The 22,055-nt window shown below is 41.2% G+C and overlaps 1 protein-coding gene across 2 annotated transcripts in view; it reads right to left on the bottom strand.

The window, feature by feature from the left end:
• The window catches only part of cfap70 (cilia and flagella associated protein 70), a 91,016-nt gene that overhangs the window by 5,961 nt on the left and 63,000 nt on the right, over positions 1–22,055 (bottom strand). For both annotated transcript variants that reach the window (XM_048552364.1, XM_048552363.1), the window contains exons 20-24: positions 19,441–19,611; positions 18,058–18,207; positions 8,100–8,269; positions 6,199–6,351; positions 2,112–2,282 (exon numbers count right to left, since the gene is read on the bottom strand). In XM_048552364.1, coding sequence (XP_048408321.1) covers positions 2,112–2,282; positions 6,199–6,351; positions 8,100–8,269; positions 18,058–18,207; positions 19,441–19,611 — 815 coding nt within the window. The remainder of the gene's footprint in view (positions 1–2,111; positions 2,283–6,198; positions 6,352–8,099; positions 8,270–18,057; positions 18,208–19,440; positions 19,612–22,055) is intronic.

Genomic DNA, 22,055 nt, shown 5'->3' with positions numbered 1-22,055 from the left:
GATGGGAGGGATGAACCAGTTGGTAGCTGGACGGGAGGGTCAGTAGGTGACTGGAAGGGAGGAGGCAGCGGTGGAAAAGTAAGCCAGGGAATGGGTGGGAAGTTTATTTGAGATCAGAGAACTCAATGTTGTGTCCTCCAGGCTGTAGGGTCCTCTCCAACAGATCTCTCCAGTACTCCCCACCCCTCTCACCATAATTCGGCTACCCTGCTCCCCTCACCTTTATCTTCAGCTCCCCCTATCTCCACATCAAATCCTGAAGAAGGGTAACACCCAAAATGTTGACTTCTCCTTTCCTCCAGATGCTGCCTGGCTTGCCAAGTTCTTCCAGCCTCCTGTTTGTCTACATTAGATTCCAGCATCTTCAGCCTTTTTGACTCACGTTCTATGAAGTCTACCTGGCTGACCACATTACAATTGCTACATTGAGGTGACAGTATATGTATTATCCAGATGCTGAATGAATGCAAATACAGTAAACTTTATTTTAACTGGCACCTGAACCAGCACTCTCGATAAACTGGCAATAATTATATACCACAAATGCCTGAGTTTCATGTATTATCATGATCTCTGCAATGTCTAAGTAGTCAGTTGATGGTGTGAGTGAGAAGGCTCTTGGCCAGTTAATTTTATTTAAGGCAAAGTTGCAATATGAAATTGGTTTTTGCTGTAAATAAAGTATAACAGTAGTGTGTACACCCCCTGCATTATATCTCTATTAATTAGCTTGTGCTTTTACATTGATGACGTGGACCTCTTGATCAACCAGAATATATAATTAACCAGTACACTCCTGGTCCCATAGATGCCAGTTCATAAAAGGTTTTCTGAACACCATATTTTCTTAAACATTCGTCAAAATTCTTTTGTGGGCTGGCAAATAGTGAGTTGGAGGTGAACAGCAATTACATTGCTACAGAACATTCTGAGTTTGAAGTTGAGAATTGGAAGAAATGATTTACTTTCACATAGATTCTTACTGTTGTTCTTGCGTGATATGAAAAGTCCTGAAAATTTTGCCTATGTAACTTACACTGTTGCAAAAAGCCTGGAAACTATATTGGAACTCAATTTATGAACTATTCTGTGACAGGCAGACATAACTGGTATCTGTGGACATTCTACAGATGGAATTTCCCAAAGACATTATTTAATGTATGTATTTCTAATGCATTTTGAATTATACTGTTGCTATCGATCCCACTCATACCAACATGTGATAGATACCTTGTTGTGTTACCATCAAATACTTTACAGCAAGTTAGACTCTTATAAATTGCCACAATATCCTTACAAATGTAATCCTTATGCAATGTCATAAATAAGATCAATATTAGTTTAGATCTGCCGTTTATATACAAACCAAATGAAAGCTTGAGAGGGAATGGCTAAAATACAATTAAATTTTCCCTATTTTCAAATGACAGTAATATGTAAAATAAATAATTAGGTTTTTGAGAAGATTTGTAGCGTGGGTTGTTGACTTGTTCACCAAGCTAGTAAGTTTGTTTGCAGATGTTTCGTCACCGTGCTCGGTAACATCATATGTGAGGCTCCAGTGAAGTGTCAGTGTTCTGTCCTGCTTGCTATTTATGTGCCTTGGTTTGTTGGGGTGGGCAGTATCACTTCCAGATTTGTTTCTTAGTTGTTGGTATATAGGGTCCAGCTCTACATGTTTGTTAGTGGAAGTCTGGTTTCAGTGCCAGGCCTCCAGACATTCTTGTGCACGTCTTTGTTTGGCTTGTCCTAGATGGCTATGTTGTCCCAGTTGAACTGGTGTCCCTCTTTGTCCATGTGTATTGAAGTGAGTGAGAGTTGGTCATGTCTCTTGGTAGCTAGTTGGTGTTTGTAAATCCTGATGGTATGTGTTCTTCTGGCTTCCCTATGTAATGTTTTTGGCCACACTAGCCTTGCTACTAGATAGACCAGGGATACAAATACCCGTCAACGTGACGAAACATCTGTGAACAAGTTTACCAGCTCAGTGAGCAAGTCCGTAACAAAATAAATACTAAAAATGTTATCTCAATACACCCCTCCAGTGACAGCATTTTATTGAATTCGAATTCACATACATTTCCTGTAAAATTGAAATAAATTGTCCTTACTGATTGAAAAGTTTCTTCCTGCAAGTAGATGGAGCCTAGTCTCAGGCAGATGGAATGCATGTCAAGTGCATCATTCACATAACACAAAGCACGTTCATAATATTCCTTAGCCTTGCAGTAGTTTTCTTTCATATAGCTTAGATGTCCCAGCAAAGCCCACAGGTCTGGATTCTGTAGTAACAAAGTTGTCAGAAAATTTATTCTTCAGCTTCCAATGCAAGAGAATAAATGATTATTATTGGAAAAATTGATTGGTTTCCACAAAATAAACAATTAAAGAACAGGAAATCCAGGCTTGCATGTTATTTACAACGATGATAGGCCTGGAGTTTACAACAGCAACGATGATGAAAAATTCAGTGTACCCCTCCATTATTTCTCTGAAATTGACAGCAACCTCTGGAGTCAATACCCACGCAATTTAAATTCAAAAAGTGCTGAAGGCCCCCAAGAATACAATTGAGAAGAAATTACAGAAATGACAAAAACTTGTCCTTCTGCAACTATGAGTCTGGTTTTTAAAATCCTTGAAAAAGTGAGACCTTGTTGGATGAGGTATAACTGGATTTTCATCAGAGTAGTATCTTCATAGGTATGGCTGAACAGTGTGAATGGTCCTAAAAGCAGATTTTATATTTATGAAATGCCAATATTTTTCATTATGATATTTCAAAATATTTGTGCTTAATACTAATACCTATAGACCAATCTTTATTCCACTCATCATAGAATGATCATTTTAAAAAAAGGTCAACTATTCATCCTCCTGGCCAGATCATTATCAACTCCTTTGTATGTCCAACTGTTTTTATTTCTCGATAACAAAATGTGAGGCTGGATGAACACAGCAGGCCAAGCAGCATCTCAGGAGCACAAAAGCTGACGTTTCGGGCCTAGACCCTTCATCAGAGAGGGGGATGGGGGGAGGGAACTGGAATAAATAGGGAGAGAGGGGGAGGCGGACCGAAGATGGAGAGTAAAGAAGATAGGTGGAGAGGGTGTAGGTGGGGAGGTAGGGAGGGGATAGGTCAGTCCGTCTTCCCTGGACTGACCTATCCCCTCCCTACCTCCCCACCTACACCCTCTCCACCTATCTTCTTTACTCTCCATCTTCGGTCCGCCTCCCCCTCTCTCCCTATTTATTCCAGTTCCCTCCCCCCATCCCCCTCTCTGATGAAGGGTCTAGGCCCGAAACGTCAGCTTTTGTGCTCCTGAGATGCTGCTTGGCCTGCTGTGTTCATCCAGCCTCACATTTTGTTATCTTGGAATCTCCAGCATCTGCAGTTCCCATTATCTCTGTTCTTATTTCTCTTTGGGCTCTATCCTATCATACACTCCCTATCTTTACATATAAACCAACGTTTTTCCCAGCTACCATCAGCCGTAATGAAGGTCACTGGACTTGAAACATTAACACTGATTTTTTTTCTTCACAGATGCTGCCAGACCTGCTGAGCTCTTCCAACAACTTCTGTTTCTGTTCTTGAAAGATAACTGATGCTTTTAACATCCTTGTTTACTGTCTGTGAGAATACTTTAGCGATTGGCTGCTTAACCTGTTTGCTAGCATTACTTTTGTTGGATGTCTGGGATCATTTTGAGAGCAATACAAGGGACCAAAGACAGTGAGGAATTCATGGTAAATAATAGCAGCTGAGAAAAAGAATGAGAGAAATTAAAGGGATTAAAATCTGACGGATCCCCAAGACCTGATGACCTGCATTCAAAGGATCTAAAAGAAGTACACAGATACAGTGGATGAGATTTTTCCAAAATTTCCGAGATTCTAGAATGGTCCTGGCAGATTTTAAATCTGAAGATGTAATTCCACTACACAACAGTATCCGCCGTTCTTTCGGTTTTTATTTAGATGTAATTCCACTATTCAACAAAGGAGGGAGAGAGAAAAAAGAAACTTCAGGCCAATTTTTGGCATCAAGTTGAAACAAACAATGAGAAAGGAGAGAGTTGTGACACACAGATTGCTACTTATTTGTGTCACAAAATTTTCAATGAAGTCATCTCCTAGTCTATGGGAAAAATAAAATCCCCTTGACTATCACATGTTTTTTGTTACGAGATCCATCATTTCATCTTTAATGCCATAGTAGTAGAACTAGAACAGTAGACATATAAATTCCTCCCACCAGCGTTTATGGCTGTTGTTTTTCTTAATCGCCATCCATGATTCTGTTTTCTGATCCTCTGAGATAAGATTTTCTCAGAGATAAGACTTTTTCTGAGAAAATAATCAGTCATTACTGCCAGGCAATTCCTCCTTTTCCATTCTGTCTGACTTTTCAAAATGTGGCATACCCTGAAATGTTTATTTCCAAATGTCATCATCCTGTAATTAACTGGATCTCTCTCTCTGTTAGAAACGAGATCCAAGTCATTTCTCTCTATTTGTGCCAATAGTTTTTTGATCTCACTGTGAATGTTTTATGCATTCAGATAAGAGCACTTTATTTTAAGTATTTTACCACCAACATTTGCATAAATAAGCCACAGTTGCCAGGTTACTTCAGTGAGGCTATCATGATTGTGCTCACAACTTGGGTAGGTATGTGTTGTCAGAATGTTAAATTGAGCACTAAAACCACAGTCCATGACTGGAAGACCAATGCTATTCCTGAACCATGTTTTGGCTCCAACGGGGTGTTGTTGAGGAGCTCAACTATTGACTATACTGTTTGCTGTAGAACTAAATCTGCCATAGTGGTGCAAGGTGGTGCTCATTAACACTTTAAATGATCCAGTTCCAAAATACAGGAATCCAGATGCAGAAAAAAACCCAGCAAAAGAGCAGCACACTGGCGGTTTCCTGAAAACTGCGTGCAAAACCATTCCCATCTTGAATTTCGATTTAAAAATTTGCCACAAATGGAAATGTTCTTCAAAAAGATCATCAATGCTTAAGGGGAAGAGAAGGTTTATTGGTCAATTTATAGTTATTTACATCTATGTGAGTAGCATTAGAAATAAAGCAAGCAAATTGGAAGCATAGATGCAGCACTCAGAGTTTGATGTGGTATCCATTATTCAGATTTCCCACTTAGTTACACAGCTTCATACGTGTGCTAAATCTCTAGCAATCACTAGCTCATGATAGTTTCCTGTACTTATGCTGAGAAGATTCTGCACATGCTGTTCCAAACCCACCCAATATAAGTATTGCTAATACAGTCATAGTCATACAGCACAGAAACAGACTCTCCAGTCCATCTTGTTCATGCTGAACAAGTTTCTCAAACTGAACTTGTACAGTTTGCCTGTATTTGGCCCATATCTCTCTAAATATAGAAGATAAACCTTTCCTTTTTGTGTGCCTGTTGAAATACCTTTTAAATCTAGTAACTATATCATGCACCTACCACTTCCTCTGGCAGTTCATTCCATAAACAAACCACCTTCTTCAAGTTTTCTATGAGTTTAACAATTTTCTTTGCAACTTACAAAACAATTTCTTGTGGAATCTGACAAATACACTTAAAAAGCGGCCTTTCTCAGTTCGCACTTTTTTTTTGTACCTTCCCTTCTCCCTGCATTCAGACAACAATGCAGCTGAAGTAGTCTCTCAGCTGGCACATCAATGTTCATCACATAGAAGAAAAAGGAACAGAGGAGACAATATGCTCTGACTGATAGTTGCCATGCCACAATTTCTGCAGGAAACTTGAGTGTAAGCTCCATTCAGCAAGATTGGTGGGGAGATCTGCATAAATTTTAGAGTTGAGGTAGTAGGAGCTGCAGATGCTGGAGAATCTGAGATAACAAGGTGTAGAGCTGGACAAACACAGCAGGCCAAGCAGCAGAGGAGCAGGAAAACTGACGTTTCTGGTCTGGACCCTTCTTCACAAAAACTTTCTGAAGAAGGGTCCAGACCTAAAACATCAGTTTTCCTGCTCCTCTGCTGCTTGGCCTGCTGTGTTCATCCAGCTCTACACCTTGTTATCCTAAATTTAAGAGTAGTTTAGATTAGGTGGGATCTAGGAAATTCCAGACCTCAGAATAATTTATCCAACAATTGAGCCAGGTCTACATTCTCCTGAATTTGCAGACTCATCTAGTCTGTCTTTTCACTTACTTTATGGTCAATTCGACTTGCTTCCGCAAGAGACTCCTCTGCTTTTGCAAACTCCTCCTGAAGTATGTAAAGCCGGGCCAGAATCACGTGATACTCGCAACTTAGTCCAGTTTCGCCCAGAAGCATCTCATGTGCCAAGGCTCTTGTTGCAAACTAATAGCAAAAATAGAAAAAAATAAGTTTTATTGAGTTAAAAATGGCAAAACATGTGGTGACCTACCGGAGTTTAGCTTGTTATAAAGAGAAACAGAAACAAAGAACAAGTAAAATTGCAATGTTGTTAATTAGTTCAGGTGTTGTGCTAAGTCAGAGGTCCGAGGGAAAAGTCCAAACAATCGTTCATTGCTTGCCTTGAAAGACAAACTCTGAGAACAAGTTGGTTCAAAAACAAGCCAAAACTGAAAAAGAAATCAAAAATGCAACAATTAAAAAATGACACAGGCAAGTGGATGAATAAAGAATGAACACACTGGACTGAATGTTTCCAGGAGTTCAACATCATTATCTGGTTTGGCAGTCAACAATTTCTTACAACTGCCTCATTCTTATTTAAACGATGTTATGATGCAGGCTGATGTTAGTACTCGACAAGTCAGATCCCAGAGTGAAACCTGGCTTGACAGGCCCTAATTCTCTCTTTTTTAAAATCATGGACGTCAGCTACTGACAAATTCACACTAGTCTTGAGTGTGCTTTTAACATAAAGAATAAAATATATATTGACAAAGGAAAGACTCAAGCTATATTACACTAGATTTTTAGAACAGGAAAGATTTTGGTATGAGTACAATAAAAGGATTTAAACTCTAACTGTTCATTTTATCTGGCAAAATCCTCTCAAATAATAAACCCCAAAGGTTCACCACTATCTCCATACCCAGGCTTCTTGCTCAGCTTTGCAGAACTACAACTAGTTTCCTTCTGGCGCATTCTCTGGATGTTTTTTCTTCATCTGATCTCTGCCTGAGACACAAGAAACAAACTGCAAGCTAAATGCACTATCACTTTAATTTCAGAGCAAACATACAAGCTCTCTAAAATCAGTTTTCAGTATTCTTGAAAAATTGCTTACTGAAGAGTTTAAAACTCCTGCCTCCACTTTCTGACATTTCCACACACTGAACAACTTCTAGCTTTTTCAGTCTATGTCCCAGTACCCCTGTGGTCAGCTAACAGCATAGCCTTTATCTAAACTTTTTTTTATGATAGACTACACACCAGACACTATTTCTTCACTTCAAAGATAGTAAAACTTCAATTTAAAAAAGCCCTCCAGATCTCCTGGCATCCAGCCCGCAAAAATCAAACTAACCATACCATATTCTTCTGAAAACAAAATTCTAACCATAAATTAAATTTAAATTATTCATTGTTCCTAACACCATGTGGTTACTTCATCTTTACCTAATTATATTGGCTTTGTTTCGGCTTATTAGAATGTAGATACTTGAAAACGGTTTCTCTGGGTCTTAATGTTGATAGCGTTGTCATACACTGGGACCAATCCATGTTCTGGAATTACCAATTTTGAAAGTTTAATAGATAGCAAAGTGGTAACATATGTAATGCGTTTGGATATGAAAAAATAAACACTGCAAAAAAAACTAGCAGTTATGAACATCTCTGATGAAGGGTCTAGGCCCGAAACGTCAGCTTTTGTGCTCCTGAGATGCTGCTTGGCCTGCTGTGTTCATCCAGCTCCACAGTTTGTTATCCTGGATTGTCCAGCATCTGCAGTTCCCATTATCACTAGCAGTTATGAAGTGTTGCACAGAGGCTGCTCTCAAATGTTTACTGTTTTGACTATTCCTATTGGGAGGTTAACCTGCTCCTGTTCCCAAAACGTGATTAGGTGCTACATAAATACAAGTCTTTTTTTGAAGTAAGGCCTTGTAGCTAACCTGCAAAGCATAAACATCCAAAAGAAACTTTGCTGCTTCCATGTAGATACTTCTTGAACATACAGGAGTGGTCTCTCTTGGTGAGGGTTCTGGAACAGGAGGAGCAGGCACTTGCTCATCTGGCTGCACTACTGTTGCACTCTCACTAACATCAACAACCTTTGGCAGTTCTACAAAAGACAGAACATTTACAATAGTCTGTCAGTCAATTGTTGGCCCAACTTTTTGATATCAACCTGAAGCAACAACAGTTAAGTTTAATGTTAGTCAAGCTTCATAAAACATCTGTTTGTGCATTTGCAAAAATTGACTCAACCACACAATTAGATTCAGGGATTTCAGATAAACCTCATTTATTATTTACCTTTTTCTGTTGGAATGGAATGTGGGTTTCTACAGTTCTCCTGGCATCTTTTTTCTCCCCACAATTTATCTCACTGCACTCACGTTAGTTACAAATGTGCACGATGTTTGCAAATGAGTAGGAATGTAGGAATAGGGTTACCAGTGGGTAAATCCTGCCAAATTGAGTGCTCGTCCCTTATCTACACTTACTGTTTCCTGTTGTTCAGCCAAATTCCTAATCAGATCACTACTTTGTTTTCAATTCCATGGGAATAAAATCTAGCTAATGGTATTTCAAGAGCAAGTCCATATACCTAACATCATAGACACTCCCTAGTCCATCTCTTAAACATAGAATGTTGAATAGAGCAGTACAGCACAGCACAGGGCCTTCGGCCCACAATGTTGTGCTGACCTATTATCCTACTAACATCAATCTACTCTACATACCCTACATTTTACTATCCTCCATGTGCCTATCCAAGAGTCGCTTAAAAGTCCCTAAAGTATCTGACTCCACTACCACTGCCGGCAGCACATTCCACACGCCCACCACTCTCTGTGTGAAGAACCTACCTCTGATATCTCCCATATACTTCTTCCAATCACCTTAAAATTATGCCCCCTTGTAATGGTCATTTCCACCCTGGGAAAAGGTCTCTGACTATCCACTATCTATGCCTCATCATCTTGAACACCTCTATCAAGTCACCTCTCATCCTTCTTTGCTCCAATGAGAAAAGTCCTAGCTCCCTCAAACTTTCCTCGTAAGACTTGCCCTCCAGTCCACACAGCATCCTATAAATCCCCTTTGCACCCTCTCTAAAGCTTCCACATCTTTCCAATAATGAGGTGACCAGAACTGAACTCAAGATTCCAAGGGTGGTCTAACCAGAGTTTTATAGAGCTGCAGCATAACCTCACGGCTCTTAAACTCAATTCCACTGCCAACGAAAGCCAATGGAACCCGATCAACTTGGGCAGCAACTTTGAGGGATCTATGGACGTGGACCCCAAGATCCCTCTGTTCTTCCACGCTGCTGAGAATCCTGCCATTAACCCTGTATTCTGCATTCAAATTCAACCTTCCAAAATGAATCACTTCACACTTTTCTGGGTTGAATTCCATCTGCCACTTCTTTGCCCAGCTCTGCGTCCTGCCAATGTCCTGTTACAACTAACCAACCCTTCCATTTCTTCATCCAAGTCATTTACAAAGATCACAAAGAGCAGAGGTCCCAGAACAGATACCTGCAGAACACCACTGGTCACCGAACTCCAGGCTGAATGCTTTCCATCTACTACCACCCTCTGTCTTCTATTGGACAGCCAGTTTTGTATCCAGACAGCCAAATTTCCGCCAATCCCATGCCTCCTTACTTTCTGTATCAGTCTACCATGTGGAACCTTATTGAATGCAGTGCTAAAATCCATATACACCACTCCACTGCTCTACCTTCATTGCTGTATTTTGCCACATCCTCAAAGAATTCAATAAGGTTTGTCACAAAGCTGTGCTGGCTATTTCTAATCAAACTGTGCTTTTCCAAATAATCATAAATAGTATCTTTCAGAATCCTCTCCAATAATTTGCTCACCACAGAAGTAAGACTGACTCTTCAGCCTCCTCATCCAAAAGTTCAATCAGGCTCTTCAGACATGACTTGCTGATAAATTCGTTCGTAATAACATAAACTTTGAGATTTACTCAAAAATAAAATGGATAGTGATGTGTTACATCAGATTTCTAGCACCATTACATTGATCCAGGATGCCGAGGAGAATGTACACTCAAATCAGCAAGGATGTGTTCGGGGTTAGGTAGGCACAGCACAAAAAATGCTTTATAGTGGATTTTTACTCCTTGCACCAAGTGTCTGGGACATTACTGCCAATATCTTCTTGATAGCATTAGTTCTCAAGTTTACAAGTTGAAAAAATTGTTTTAACTGGAGGACCAGGAAAAGTATGCAGGCTCCTATGGTGGTAGGATTTGGGAGGAGCGACAAAAATCAGAAAAGACACCTAGAGTTGTGAACAAATCTGAGCCATAATAGGTCATGAGCAGCAGCAGTGAGGAGAGGAACAGCAGCTTCCATCATCATGAGGCATTGACATGTGGTAATATCACATCGAGCACAACATCACCAAATCAAATTTAAACCTCCTTAAATCTAAAAATAAAATCAGAGGATTTGATAGGATTTTTGTTGGTTGCAACAGGATTGGCAGGATATGAATTTCATTGAGGAATCTGGCCTGAGCAGCAAGCATTAGCTCGAGTGCATTGAGCACGAGCAGAGACTCTGATCGGGTCACATGATTTGTTTCTAAGGTTGACTACAGACATTCTCAGATTTCTACAAATAACCGTGACTGGACATTTAAATAATAAAATCTTAAGGTATAGCCATTCATTCTTTGGGTGCGTTTATAGAGCAGGGAATTGGAGTTCCCAATGTGGAGAGGCAACAGACTATCACTTCTTTAAATCATTTAAATTCCACACAACACTAGCCTTACTTTTTTAGATTAGATTCCCTACAGTGTGGAAACAGGCCCTTCGGCCCAACAAGTCCACACCGCCCCTTGAAGCATCCCACCCAGACCTATCCCCCAATAACCCACACACCCCTGAACACTACAGGCAATTTAGCATGGCCGATCCACCTAGCCTGCACATCTTTGGATTGTGGGAGGAAACTGGAGCACCCGGAGGAAACCCATGCAGACGTGGGGAGAATGTGCAAACTCCACACAGTCACCTGAGGCTGGAATCGAACCCAGGTCACTGGCGCTGTGAGGCTGCAGTGCTAACCACTGAGCCACCATGCCGCCCATATTTCAGATGCAGACTTTTCCCAGGAGCGTGATTTTCCTCTACCTGGAGTTGGCATGAGATGTGGTGAGAAGGGACAATAATTGAGCAAGTTAGCCCTTGAGAATCACTACCCTTTCTTGCCATCTCACAATTTAGTTTCTGCCCAAGGAGGTCCATGGGAGAGCTTCTCAACCTGCCACTAAATAAGACTTTTAATTGGTGAATAAATGGCTATTTAAGGGACTCAACTTGCCACTTTGCAGATTACATTCCTTCGTGGTGAGCAAGAAAAGTGTCTAATTTTCCAACTGGGAAACCTGGGCAAACTGCCTGTTTGGTTTGGGGAGGGGTCTCCAATTGCACCAATCGGGGAAGGGGTGATTGGAGGTACAAATTAGAGGATTGGTATGTGTACAAAGTTGGTGGTCTCCAAAACCCAGACTTCTACCCTGCCTCTAACCCTCTCCCATGATCCACACTACGCGAGAAGAATATAAAAATTTCTTCCCTGCTCACCACAGAATTCCCTGAGGAGTAGGCTTTGACTGGTAGTCCTTAGAACCAGGAAGCTACTAGCCTCTGACTTACTGGCAACTTCTGGCATCTCGGGACACACATGACAATTCTGTGAATCACCAAGAAATTCACCCACTTTTGCCTGTCAGCTCTTACCAAGCTGATTGGCAGGTGAATCATTGAATTATTCCAGCAGTGGGCGTAGTGTGACAGTGCCACCTTATATAATCATCCCGCACCTTGAGAAAAATATGGGAAAATCTTGCTCTAAATGTTGCAAGCTGGTATTTCTCCAATATGAAAATTGTCTGTGCTATGGCATAGCACTACTTACATATTTTAAAACTAATTTTAGTAAGGAGAGATCTAAAAAACTACCTGGTAGATTTTATAAAACGTAACTACCAGGTGGGAGAAAAAATGAGAACTCGTGTTTACCTATATACATGTGCTTGCTAACCTAAAAATGTGTTTCCCCGCCTACTTCACAAAAAATTCACATACAGCTGTGTAATATAATCATCATAATGCCTGCTTTCTCACATGTGGATATGTACATGTATACAGCCTCAGTAAAATTTATGCTTATTTGGTATATAGAACATAGAACATAGAACAGCACAGCACAGTACAGGCCCTTCGGCTCATGATGTTGTGCCAAACTTTTACCCTAATCCTAAGGTCTATATAACCTCCACCCCTACCTTATACTATCATCCATATGCCTATATAATAGTTGCTTAAATGCCCCTCATGAGGCTGACTCCACTACCCTCTCTGGCAATGCATTTCATGACCCTACCACTCTCAGAGTAAAGAACCTATCTCTGATGTCTCCCCTAAATCTACTTCCACTCACTTTAAAACTATTCCCCCTCGTAATAGCTACCTCTAATCTCGGAACAAGTCTCTGGCTGTCCACTCTATCTATACCTCTGATAATAAAATGTGAGGCTGGATGAACACAGCAGGCAAAGCAGCATCTCAGGAGCACAAAAGCTGACGTTTCGGGCCTAGACCCTTCATCAGAGAGGGGGATGGGGGGAGGGAACTGGAATAAATAGGGAGAGAGGGGGAGGCGGACCGAAGATGGAGAGTAAAGAAGATAGGTGGAGAGAGTGTAGGTGGGGAGGTAGGGAGGGGATAGGTCAGTCCAGGGAAGACGGACAGGTCAAGGAGGTGGGATGAGGTTAGTAGGTAGCGGGGGGTGCGGCTTGGGGTGGGAGGAAGGGATGGGTGAGAGGAAGAACCGGTTAGGGAGGCAGAGACAGGTTGGACTGGTTTTGGGATGCAGTGGGTGGGGGGGAAGAGCTGGGCTGGTTGTGTGGTGCAGTGGGGGGAGGGGACGAACTGGGCTGGTTGAGGGATGCAGTAGGGGAAGGGGAGATTTTGAAACTGGTGAAGTCCACATTGATACCATATGGCTGCAGGGTTCCCAGGCGGAATATGAGTTGCTGTTCCTGCAACCTTCGGGTGGCATCATTGTGGCAGTGCAGGAGGCCCATGATGGACATGTCATCAAGAGAATGGGAGGGGGAGTGGAAATGGTTTGCGACTGGGAGGTGCAGTTGTTTTTTGCGAACTGAGCGGAGGTGTTCTGCAAAGCGGTCCCCAAGCCTCCGCTTGGTTTCCCCAATGTAGAGGAAGCCGCACCGGGTACAGTGGATGCAGTCATCAATGTGGACTTCACCAGTTTCAAAATCTCCCCTTCCCCTACTGCATCCCTCAACCAGCCCAGTTCGTCCCCTCCCCCCACTGCACCACACAACCAGCCCAGCTCTTCCCCCCCACCCACTGCATCCCAAAACCAGTCCAACCTGTCTCTGCCTCCCTAACCGGTTCTTCCTCTCACCCATCCCTTCCTCCCACCCCAAGCCGCACCCCCCGCTACCTACTAACCTCATCCCACCTCCTTGACCTGTCCGTCTTCCCTGGACTGACCTATCCCCTCCCTACCTCCCCACCTACACTCTCTCCACCTATCTTCTTTACTCTCCATCTTCGGTCCGCCTCCCCCTCTCTCCCTATTTATTCCAGTCCCCTCCCCCCATCCCCCTCTCTGATGAAGGGTCTAGGCCCGAAACGTCAGCTTTTGTGCTCCTGAGATGCTGCTTTGCCTGCTGTGTTCATCCAGCCTCACATTTTATTATCTTGGAATCTCCAGCATCTGCAGTTCCCATTATCTCTATCTATACCTCTGATCATTTTTTACACTTCTATCAAGTCACCTCTCTTCCTTTTGTCATTCTAAAGAGAAAAGCCCTAGCTCTCTCAACCTTTCCTCGTAAGACCTTCCCTCGATTCCAGGCAACATCCTGTAAATCTCCACTGCACCTTTTCCAACACTTTCACATCTTTCATGTAATGAGGTGACCAGAACTGGTCACAATACTCCAGATGTGGCCGAACCAGGGTTTTGTATAGCTGAAGCATAACATCACGGCTCTTGAACTCAATCCCTATAATAATGAAAGCTAACATATTATACGCCTGCTTAACAATTCTATCCACCGCTATTCACTTGATAATTCAAGTCTAATTTCACAGGAAGTTTGTGCAACCATATAAAAAGGAATGCCACTCTGGACTGGTTTTGTATAGCATTGCACCACCAACACTTCTTATTCTTCAACATAAAACTCACTTCAGATTCAAATTGAGAATTGCTTGTTCTAAAGGCAAAAAGAAGTGGCTCATTAATTTTGTAGACATTCTGCAGGCCATTCTACTTGAAGTTAACATAACAATGTGAAAAAGTCATCACCAACATCATGAATGACAAAGCAGCAAATTGAAAGGAAGTATGAAGTGCAGCCTCTGCAGGGAGAAGTCAAAGCACTTACTGGATCAGTATATTTTGTTGATTGGCCAATCACAGTGGTGAAGCAAAAGGTTGATAAAGAAAATACAGAAATAACTTACTTTCATAAGACATTTACTACAGCGTAAATTACATTACGGATAGTTGAGTACTTTGGACTGCAGTCATTATTGTAATGTAAGAAATAAGATGTTAAATTTGTGCACAGTAAGATCCCACGGTCATTAATGAATAGCCAAATAAAATCATAACAGGAGGGATAAATTCTTTGTTCTTTTAATCCTGCTCCACCATTCAGTAAGATCAGGGCAACTTAAAAATGTCAGCAGGGTTATTTGCTCCAGTCTCCAGAAACCACAAATTCCTGCATCAGATGAAAATGAGCAACAGCTGATACTATCGAAGAGCTGCTATTTGGGCTTCATGATCAGTAATTATTTGATTTCTTCTTCTTATATCTACATATTTGAAACAGAGGCCCTTGAAATATTGAAGATACTCTCAGGATGGTGTTAGCAAGAAATTTCCCGGATTTTCACCCACTATCAATGGAATCAATGATATACAGCCAAACCATAATGGCATTAATCAAATAAAAGACAAATTGGTTAGGCTCTTCTCTAGTTAGAGGTGGCCATTGCTTGGCATTTGCATAGGATAAATGTTGCTTGCTTCTATCTAGCCAAATTGCCCAGATTTTGCTGCTTGCTGAAATGTTTCATTATCTGAAGCACGGCAACTGGAGCTGAACACTTTTTAGTCACAATCAAAAGCCTGGTATCTTCCCTAATGATTGAACAGACATTATGAATAAAGGAGCTGATACTTAGAACTGAGGGTCTTTAGGAATGATGAACTTAGGCTGAACTAAATGGCCTTTAGTGATCACAATTTTCTTCCTTCCGTGCCAGATATATCTACAGTAATTGGAGAGTTTCTCCTTTAATCCACGCTGACAATGATTTTTCTGAGGCTCCTTAGTGTTGCATTTGTTTGAATGTTAACTTGATGGCAAGGACTTCTTCAGAATAGCACATAGATTTCACAAAAGTATGGCATGGCTTTCAAAATACTCTTTTAAATCCTTCATTAACAATGGTTCATCATCCAGATTGATGATAATTAAGGAATGATGGATAGTCAGTGCATAATGTCAAGAATTGTGGTAAAATATAATTATGTACAACAATTAAACATTTCAGTTATATGCCTATGTAACGTATTGCAAAAGGTTGAGGGCTAAGTACGGTTCCAAAATAATTGATAAATGTCACTTGAGATGCTGGACTATACGGCCTTTTGGAGCAGGGAACTAATAAAAGTGGGATGTTGTTCTTTGGTGCAAGCAGTTTGTTTCCCTGTGTGACATTCTGGGAACATCTGACCTTACAATATGTAAAATACTTAGTATCATTGCACTTACACTTAAACATTCTGTATAATTTCCACATTTAGCACAGCAGGGTATGAAACTGCCAGAAGTGACCCCAAATAGCCTTTTCCCTCAGCAAAATACTAAAGATAACAGTTGTACTGTTTGAAACTTTTAATGGCTGCCCGTTGTGCATGATAGGTCACTGGGGCCTGATTCCCTTCAGAACCTTGCTGTGGCTTTCCTGTCATCATTTTTGTCAATATTTGACAGAATATGAGGCAGTTGGCAGGCAGAAGATTCACCCACATCAGCAAATAAGACCACAAGACCATAAGACATAGGAGTGGAAGTAAGGCCATTCGGCCCATCAAGACCACTCCGCCATTTAATCATGGCTGATGGGCATTTCAACTCCACTTCCTTGCACTCTTCCCATAGTCTTTGATTCCGTGTGAGATCAAGAATTTATCAATCTCCACCTTGAAGATATTTCACGTCCCAGCCTCCACTGCGCTCCATGGCAATGAATTCCACAGGCCCACCACTCTCTGGCTGAAGAAATGTCTCCTCATTTCCGTTTTAAATTTACCCCCTCTAATTCTAAGGCTGTGCCCATGGGCCCTAATCTCCCCACCTAATGGAAACAACTTCCCAGTGTCCACCCTTTCTAAGCCATACATTATCTTGTACATTTCCATTAGATCTCCCCTCAACCTTCTACACTCTAATGAATACAATCCCAGGATCCTCAGCCGTTCATCGTATGTTAAACCTACCATTCCAGGGATATTCCATGTGAATCTCCGCTGGACATGCTCCAGCGCCAGTATGTCCTTCCTGAGGTGTACCAACCCTGTGCAGGGCTTGTGAAGGTTGCTGTCTCCCTCTTGATGCCAAAGGGAAAATATGTTTCTCAAAGAACACCATTGACTGACAACTAAGAAAGCACACCCATTGATAGGGACCTCAAATAAAACCCACACATCTGTCCAAAGTCGTGGATTCTCTACTGGAGCATACTTCGTATTCTACAAACTGGCAATGTTCCCAACTCTAGCTGATGCACTTTCCACTTAACTATAACCTAGAAATGGACGTGAATGGCACAGTCCCAGGTTTCAACTTTCCACAGAAAATCTGGGCAATCCATAAGTGCTCGAGAATGGACCAGGAACATGAGGAACAGCTCCAGTTGGGATTCACATTACAACAGTGGCTAACACTGCTGCCTTAAAGTGCCAGATACTCAGGTTTATTTCCAGTCTTGATTGACTGTGTGGCGTTTGTGTGGGATTCCACTGGCTGCTCTGGTTTCTTCCTGCAGTCCAAAGATGTGCAGGTTAGGTGGAATGGACATGCTAATATGGCCCTGTTATGCCCATGGATGAGCAGGCTAGGTGGATAAGCCATTATAAATGAGAGGTTAGGATGGAGAGGGAATGTGAATCTGCTGTCCCACAGTCAGTGCAGACACAATGGACCAAATGGCCTTTACCTGGCCTTTAGGGATTCCATGTTCTAAACTGAACTGCTCTTCTGTAAGATCATTATTAGCGGCATGGCACTTGTATACAGCTACTTACAATTTTGGGTTATAAATATGAATTAAGAAACAATTAAAAATGACATTTAATTTAACGATTTTTTAGCACACAATTTGAATTATCCAGTCATTAACTAATCAATCAACCAAAGTAGAGGACAATCCCAGTTTTCCTTTTTGAATCCTGACTAGCTACACCAAACAAGTTTATGTTACACCTTTAAAAGGAGTGAGAAACCAACAGTTTTCCTGACTTGACCAAATGAGCTGTTCTGGGGCTCAGCAGGGTATGAAACTGCCAGAAGTGACCCCAAATACCCTTTTCCCTCAGCAAAATACTTTCCAATGAGTTGTTATACCTAGATTATTTTAAGCTGTTTTGATGTTCAACCAAAGAGGGGTGAAGTAAGAAAGAGTGTTAAAGGAGTTCAGAAAAAAACTACAAATCTTCCTCCCAAAAGGGTAAGAAAGATAATATGCAAGATATTGTTGTGTAAAGGAAAGGGAATTGGCGAGAGAATTTAAATGTTGACTGACCCTTAAGAGAAGATCTCCTCTTTTTATTGAGGACTGAAGACGCAACTTTTGGAACTATATCAGCAGATGTTCCAATAGGGGTTGCAGCAGACACTGTACTTGCGGTGTCCTGGACTGCAGTTTCAACTTCATCTGTTGCAGCTTGTTGATCTTCAAAAGAAGTAAACAATACTGTGTTTATTAACACTATTTTAATGTTAAATGTGTTCATTATGCTCAGAACATAAGAGTAATTTGGCCTTATGATTCTGGCAGAATTTCAACATTCTCTTCACTTTATTACCTGTCCTCAAATCCCTGATTTCCTTTACGCCCAAAGGTCAATCAATCTCAATCCTCAAATACACCAAATGACTGAGCATCCACAGTCCCAAGGAATACACAATTCAAAGGGGTCACAACACTCTAACTGAATAAATTTCTCCTCATCTCAGCCAGACACTGGTGACCTGGAGAATTTAGTTCAGCTGGAAAGTTTAAATTGAAGGAGATGAGTAAAATGCAAAATAAAATGTTAGTTTGTATCTGTAAGGTTTACTGCAAAAGAACTGTACCATTGTTTAAAAAATGCCTCAGATGTATTCTTATTAGAATCCATTTAATTTCAACAAAACTCCCTTACTTTATAACTCCAATCCTTTTGCTAACATACCAGCAGCTTTCATTACTGTTTGCCTCATTTGCATGTTAAACTGTCTGTGACTTAGGTAAAAGAACACCTACACCCTTATTAATGTCAATATTTTTACAAGTCTATCACATTTGTGAAAAAGTGTAGATTTTTATTATTCTGAGCAAAGTAAACAATTTCACTTTTGTCTTATTACAATACATCTGACATCCTCTTGCTGAATCATTATATTTCTTTGTGCTTTTCTTTCACTTCTTACTTTCCCAAATAGCATTACAATAATACATAACTACACTACAGAATTGACATTTCAAAACATATGACCTAATTTAGTTTTAGATCACTCGATCTTCAATTGAGTTGTGCATGAGGGAGTCAATTCTAACTTTTGGGGAACTAAAACCATGGCGTGCATGGGTAGAAAATGATCTTCTTGAAACCGTAAAAAGCACTGCAAAGCAAAGTTATGAGGCATGCATTCAACTTAAGCACAGATGATCATGTGCTTGTTCACTTATCTTAGCATTTCTATTTTAATAATCAAAAAGGTTAGGCCTCCCCAGGCAATGTTGCACATCAGACTAACTTACAGATACAAATACGATTTTTTGGAAAAAGTGTCATTCTCCATCCTCTGGAGTTGCGTGAGATAACAGGCAACATCATTTCTTTTAAAGGGGAGAGGTGTCCACACAGGCACCTTAGAATATATAGTAAACCCATGAAAAAGTGAAATACATATGTCTTTTCACCTTTCTTATCACTGTCAGGTTCAGGTTCAGGAATTTCAGGTTCCTTTGGCTTCTCAACGACCACATCATCCAATGACTTCTTCACTGTGTCAGCTGCTGTTTGAAGCTTTTTTGCCTCAGCAAAGGCCATTTCAGAGAGAATTGTACGATCCTGACTTTCATAGAACAGCCCTGGATACACAGTTATTCCATTTCAAAATAGAATCAGATTAAGTTACACATTATTAGCTGGTAATACACTGGTGATGTCTAGGACAGAATTTTGTGTTTTCTTTGTCATATCAATTGCTTACTGAAAAGGTGACAAAACATTCAAGTTGACCTTCCAGGGCACGGCCTGCTGTAGCTTCCTCTAATCAGACAGTTTAATGTTCGGCAACAAACATCTCTTGGAAATCAAATCTCTCAGGGTGGAGGTCCTATGCAGCAAGAGCTGCTAGCCTATTACAGACCAGCAGCTCTTACACTTAGAATGACAGAATCCCTACAGTGCAGCTAGAGGCCATTTGGCCCATCAAGCCTGCACTGACCCCCCAAAGAGCATCCCACTCATACGACCCACTCAAAATCTCCGTAACCCTACATTTACAATGGCTAATCCAACAGCCTGTACATCCCTCGACACTACAGGGCAAATCAGCATGACCAATCCACCTACCTGCATATCTTCAGACTGTGGGAGGAAACGACAGCATCCAGCAGAAACCCACATATACACGTAGAGATCATGCAAACAGTCACCTGAGGGTGGACTTGAAACCTGGTCTCTGGTGCTGTTAGGCAGGAGTGGTAACCACTGAACTATCATGCCGTTTGGCAGCATCAACAAGGAGACGATGAAGCTGATGGAAGGACAAGCAAAATCGCACGGACAAAAGAATCAGGGAAGTGCATTTTGAGAGGGGTGTATGGGGGAGGATTTTACATGTAATGAGTGGCAGGGAGATGGGATGGGGTATGAGCTGCAAAGGCAGGGGGGTGAGTCTCCTGCCCTACACCCAGTTTCTCGATCATGAGCGAATTAGTGCAGATTGAAGGATCCTCCCATGCCACAACACAACCCATGCCACCATTTGGCTATACAGATATTAACCGTCCTCTGCTCTTTGAGAGTTCCAATTGCTGTGTGCATGTGCTGTGCCCACGAGTGCTGTTCTGTTCTGTTCATTCAATTTGGGACTTTTGTGGTACAGTGGTAGTGTAACTATCCTCTAAACAGAGACCCAGGTTGAAGGCCCACCAGCCCCAGAGGTATGCGGTAACATTTCTGAATGGGTTGATTAGAAAAATAATATCAATTTTAAAAAACTTTATCTATCCTCCCTGAGGCTGAGATTATTGCAGCTCTTGCAGGAAAGGATCTCTTTAAATGATTATTAATTAACCAGTTTTGGGGTTCAAGTGGCAGCAAGATGGGGAGGTTGAGCTGGGGCATTCCGGCACAGAATTTAAGTTAAATGGAGCCAGAAAGGTGGTGGAACTCTGTGACACGCTCACCTCATCTAATTAAGTTGCCTTGCCAATCTAAGTGCGCCACCTCCAATCCCAGTATATTCTGCCCCAAATCCAATCAAATATCTGTCAGAATTAAGTTCTGATATGTCTCTTCTGTCAGCCATATTGACAAAAAGAAATTAAAGGTGTCATAGTCACAGAGGACCACAGGGCTGCTCTCTCTGTTAACAAAGATGGCTTGTTGTGGTTTAACCTGACCGTCACCATGCCTCAGGCAAGGAGAGGGATCAGGAAGTTGAAACCTTATGGTGATCTCAACTTTTGCTAGCATGAGAATTGAACCCAAGCTGTTAGCATGACTGTACATCACGGACCAGTTGTCCACCCAACTGAGTTAATTGACATGTCAACTTATGTGACCAAATGCACTTAACAATGTTGCAAGAGAAATTACTGTCTCAAGTATTTTGAGGCAGTATCTCCTATTCAAATCTACTTGTTCTCATCAAATGTGTGTTAGCATCTATTAGCTAAACTGGTAAGGGGGTTGCTATGCAAACCTAACTTTTATTTGTTGATTTTGCATACACTTAGCAGAACAGGTAAAGCTCAGCCTTTTCCAGAACCCATGCTCTCAGAGAATTTTAGCAATGCCTGTGAGACTGACAGAACTTCAAATGAAAAGACACATAATGTCTGAAATATTGCAGAATTCGGTTGATTAACAACCGGCCCTGCAATTTGGAGACAGTGAGGGGTGATTCCATCCAGGAGTCGCATAACTGAATCACCAAAGAGAAAATAGATAAAATAGATAGTATACACACACACACACACACACACACACACACACACACACACACACACACACACACACACACACACACACACACACGCTTTAACACATACCTGTAAAAGGCAAGATGGTGAATAATGTGACAGTGTGTAATTATGCATATATGGATGTTAATACGACTTACATAATTGAAGGCACACATTTTAAATACGTGCAGTTGAGTTGGGTGATCTTAACTCTAATATTATTTTTTTCCAAACTTCTGGTTTAGAAGCTTTCTCACAATTATGATTTTCCAATATAACCTAGAAGGTCATGAGTTTTAAACAACTGAGTTTGAAAACTTATGATTCCATTTATTCAA

The sequence above is a fragment of the Stegostoma tigrinum genome, chromosome 23, assembly GCF_030684315.1.
Source record: "Stegostoma tigrinum isolate sSteTig4 chromosome 23, sSteTig4.hap1, whole genome shotgun sequence".
NCBI lineage: Eukaryota > Metazoa > Chordata > Chondrichthyes > Orectolobiformes > Stegostomatidae > Stegostoma > Stegostoma tigrinum.
This window is presented reverse-complemented; position numbering and strand designations above follow the sequence as displayed.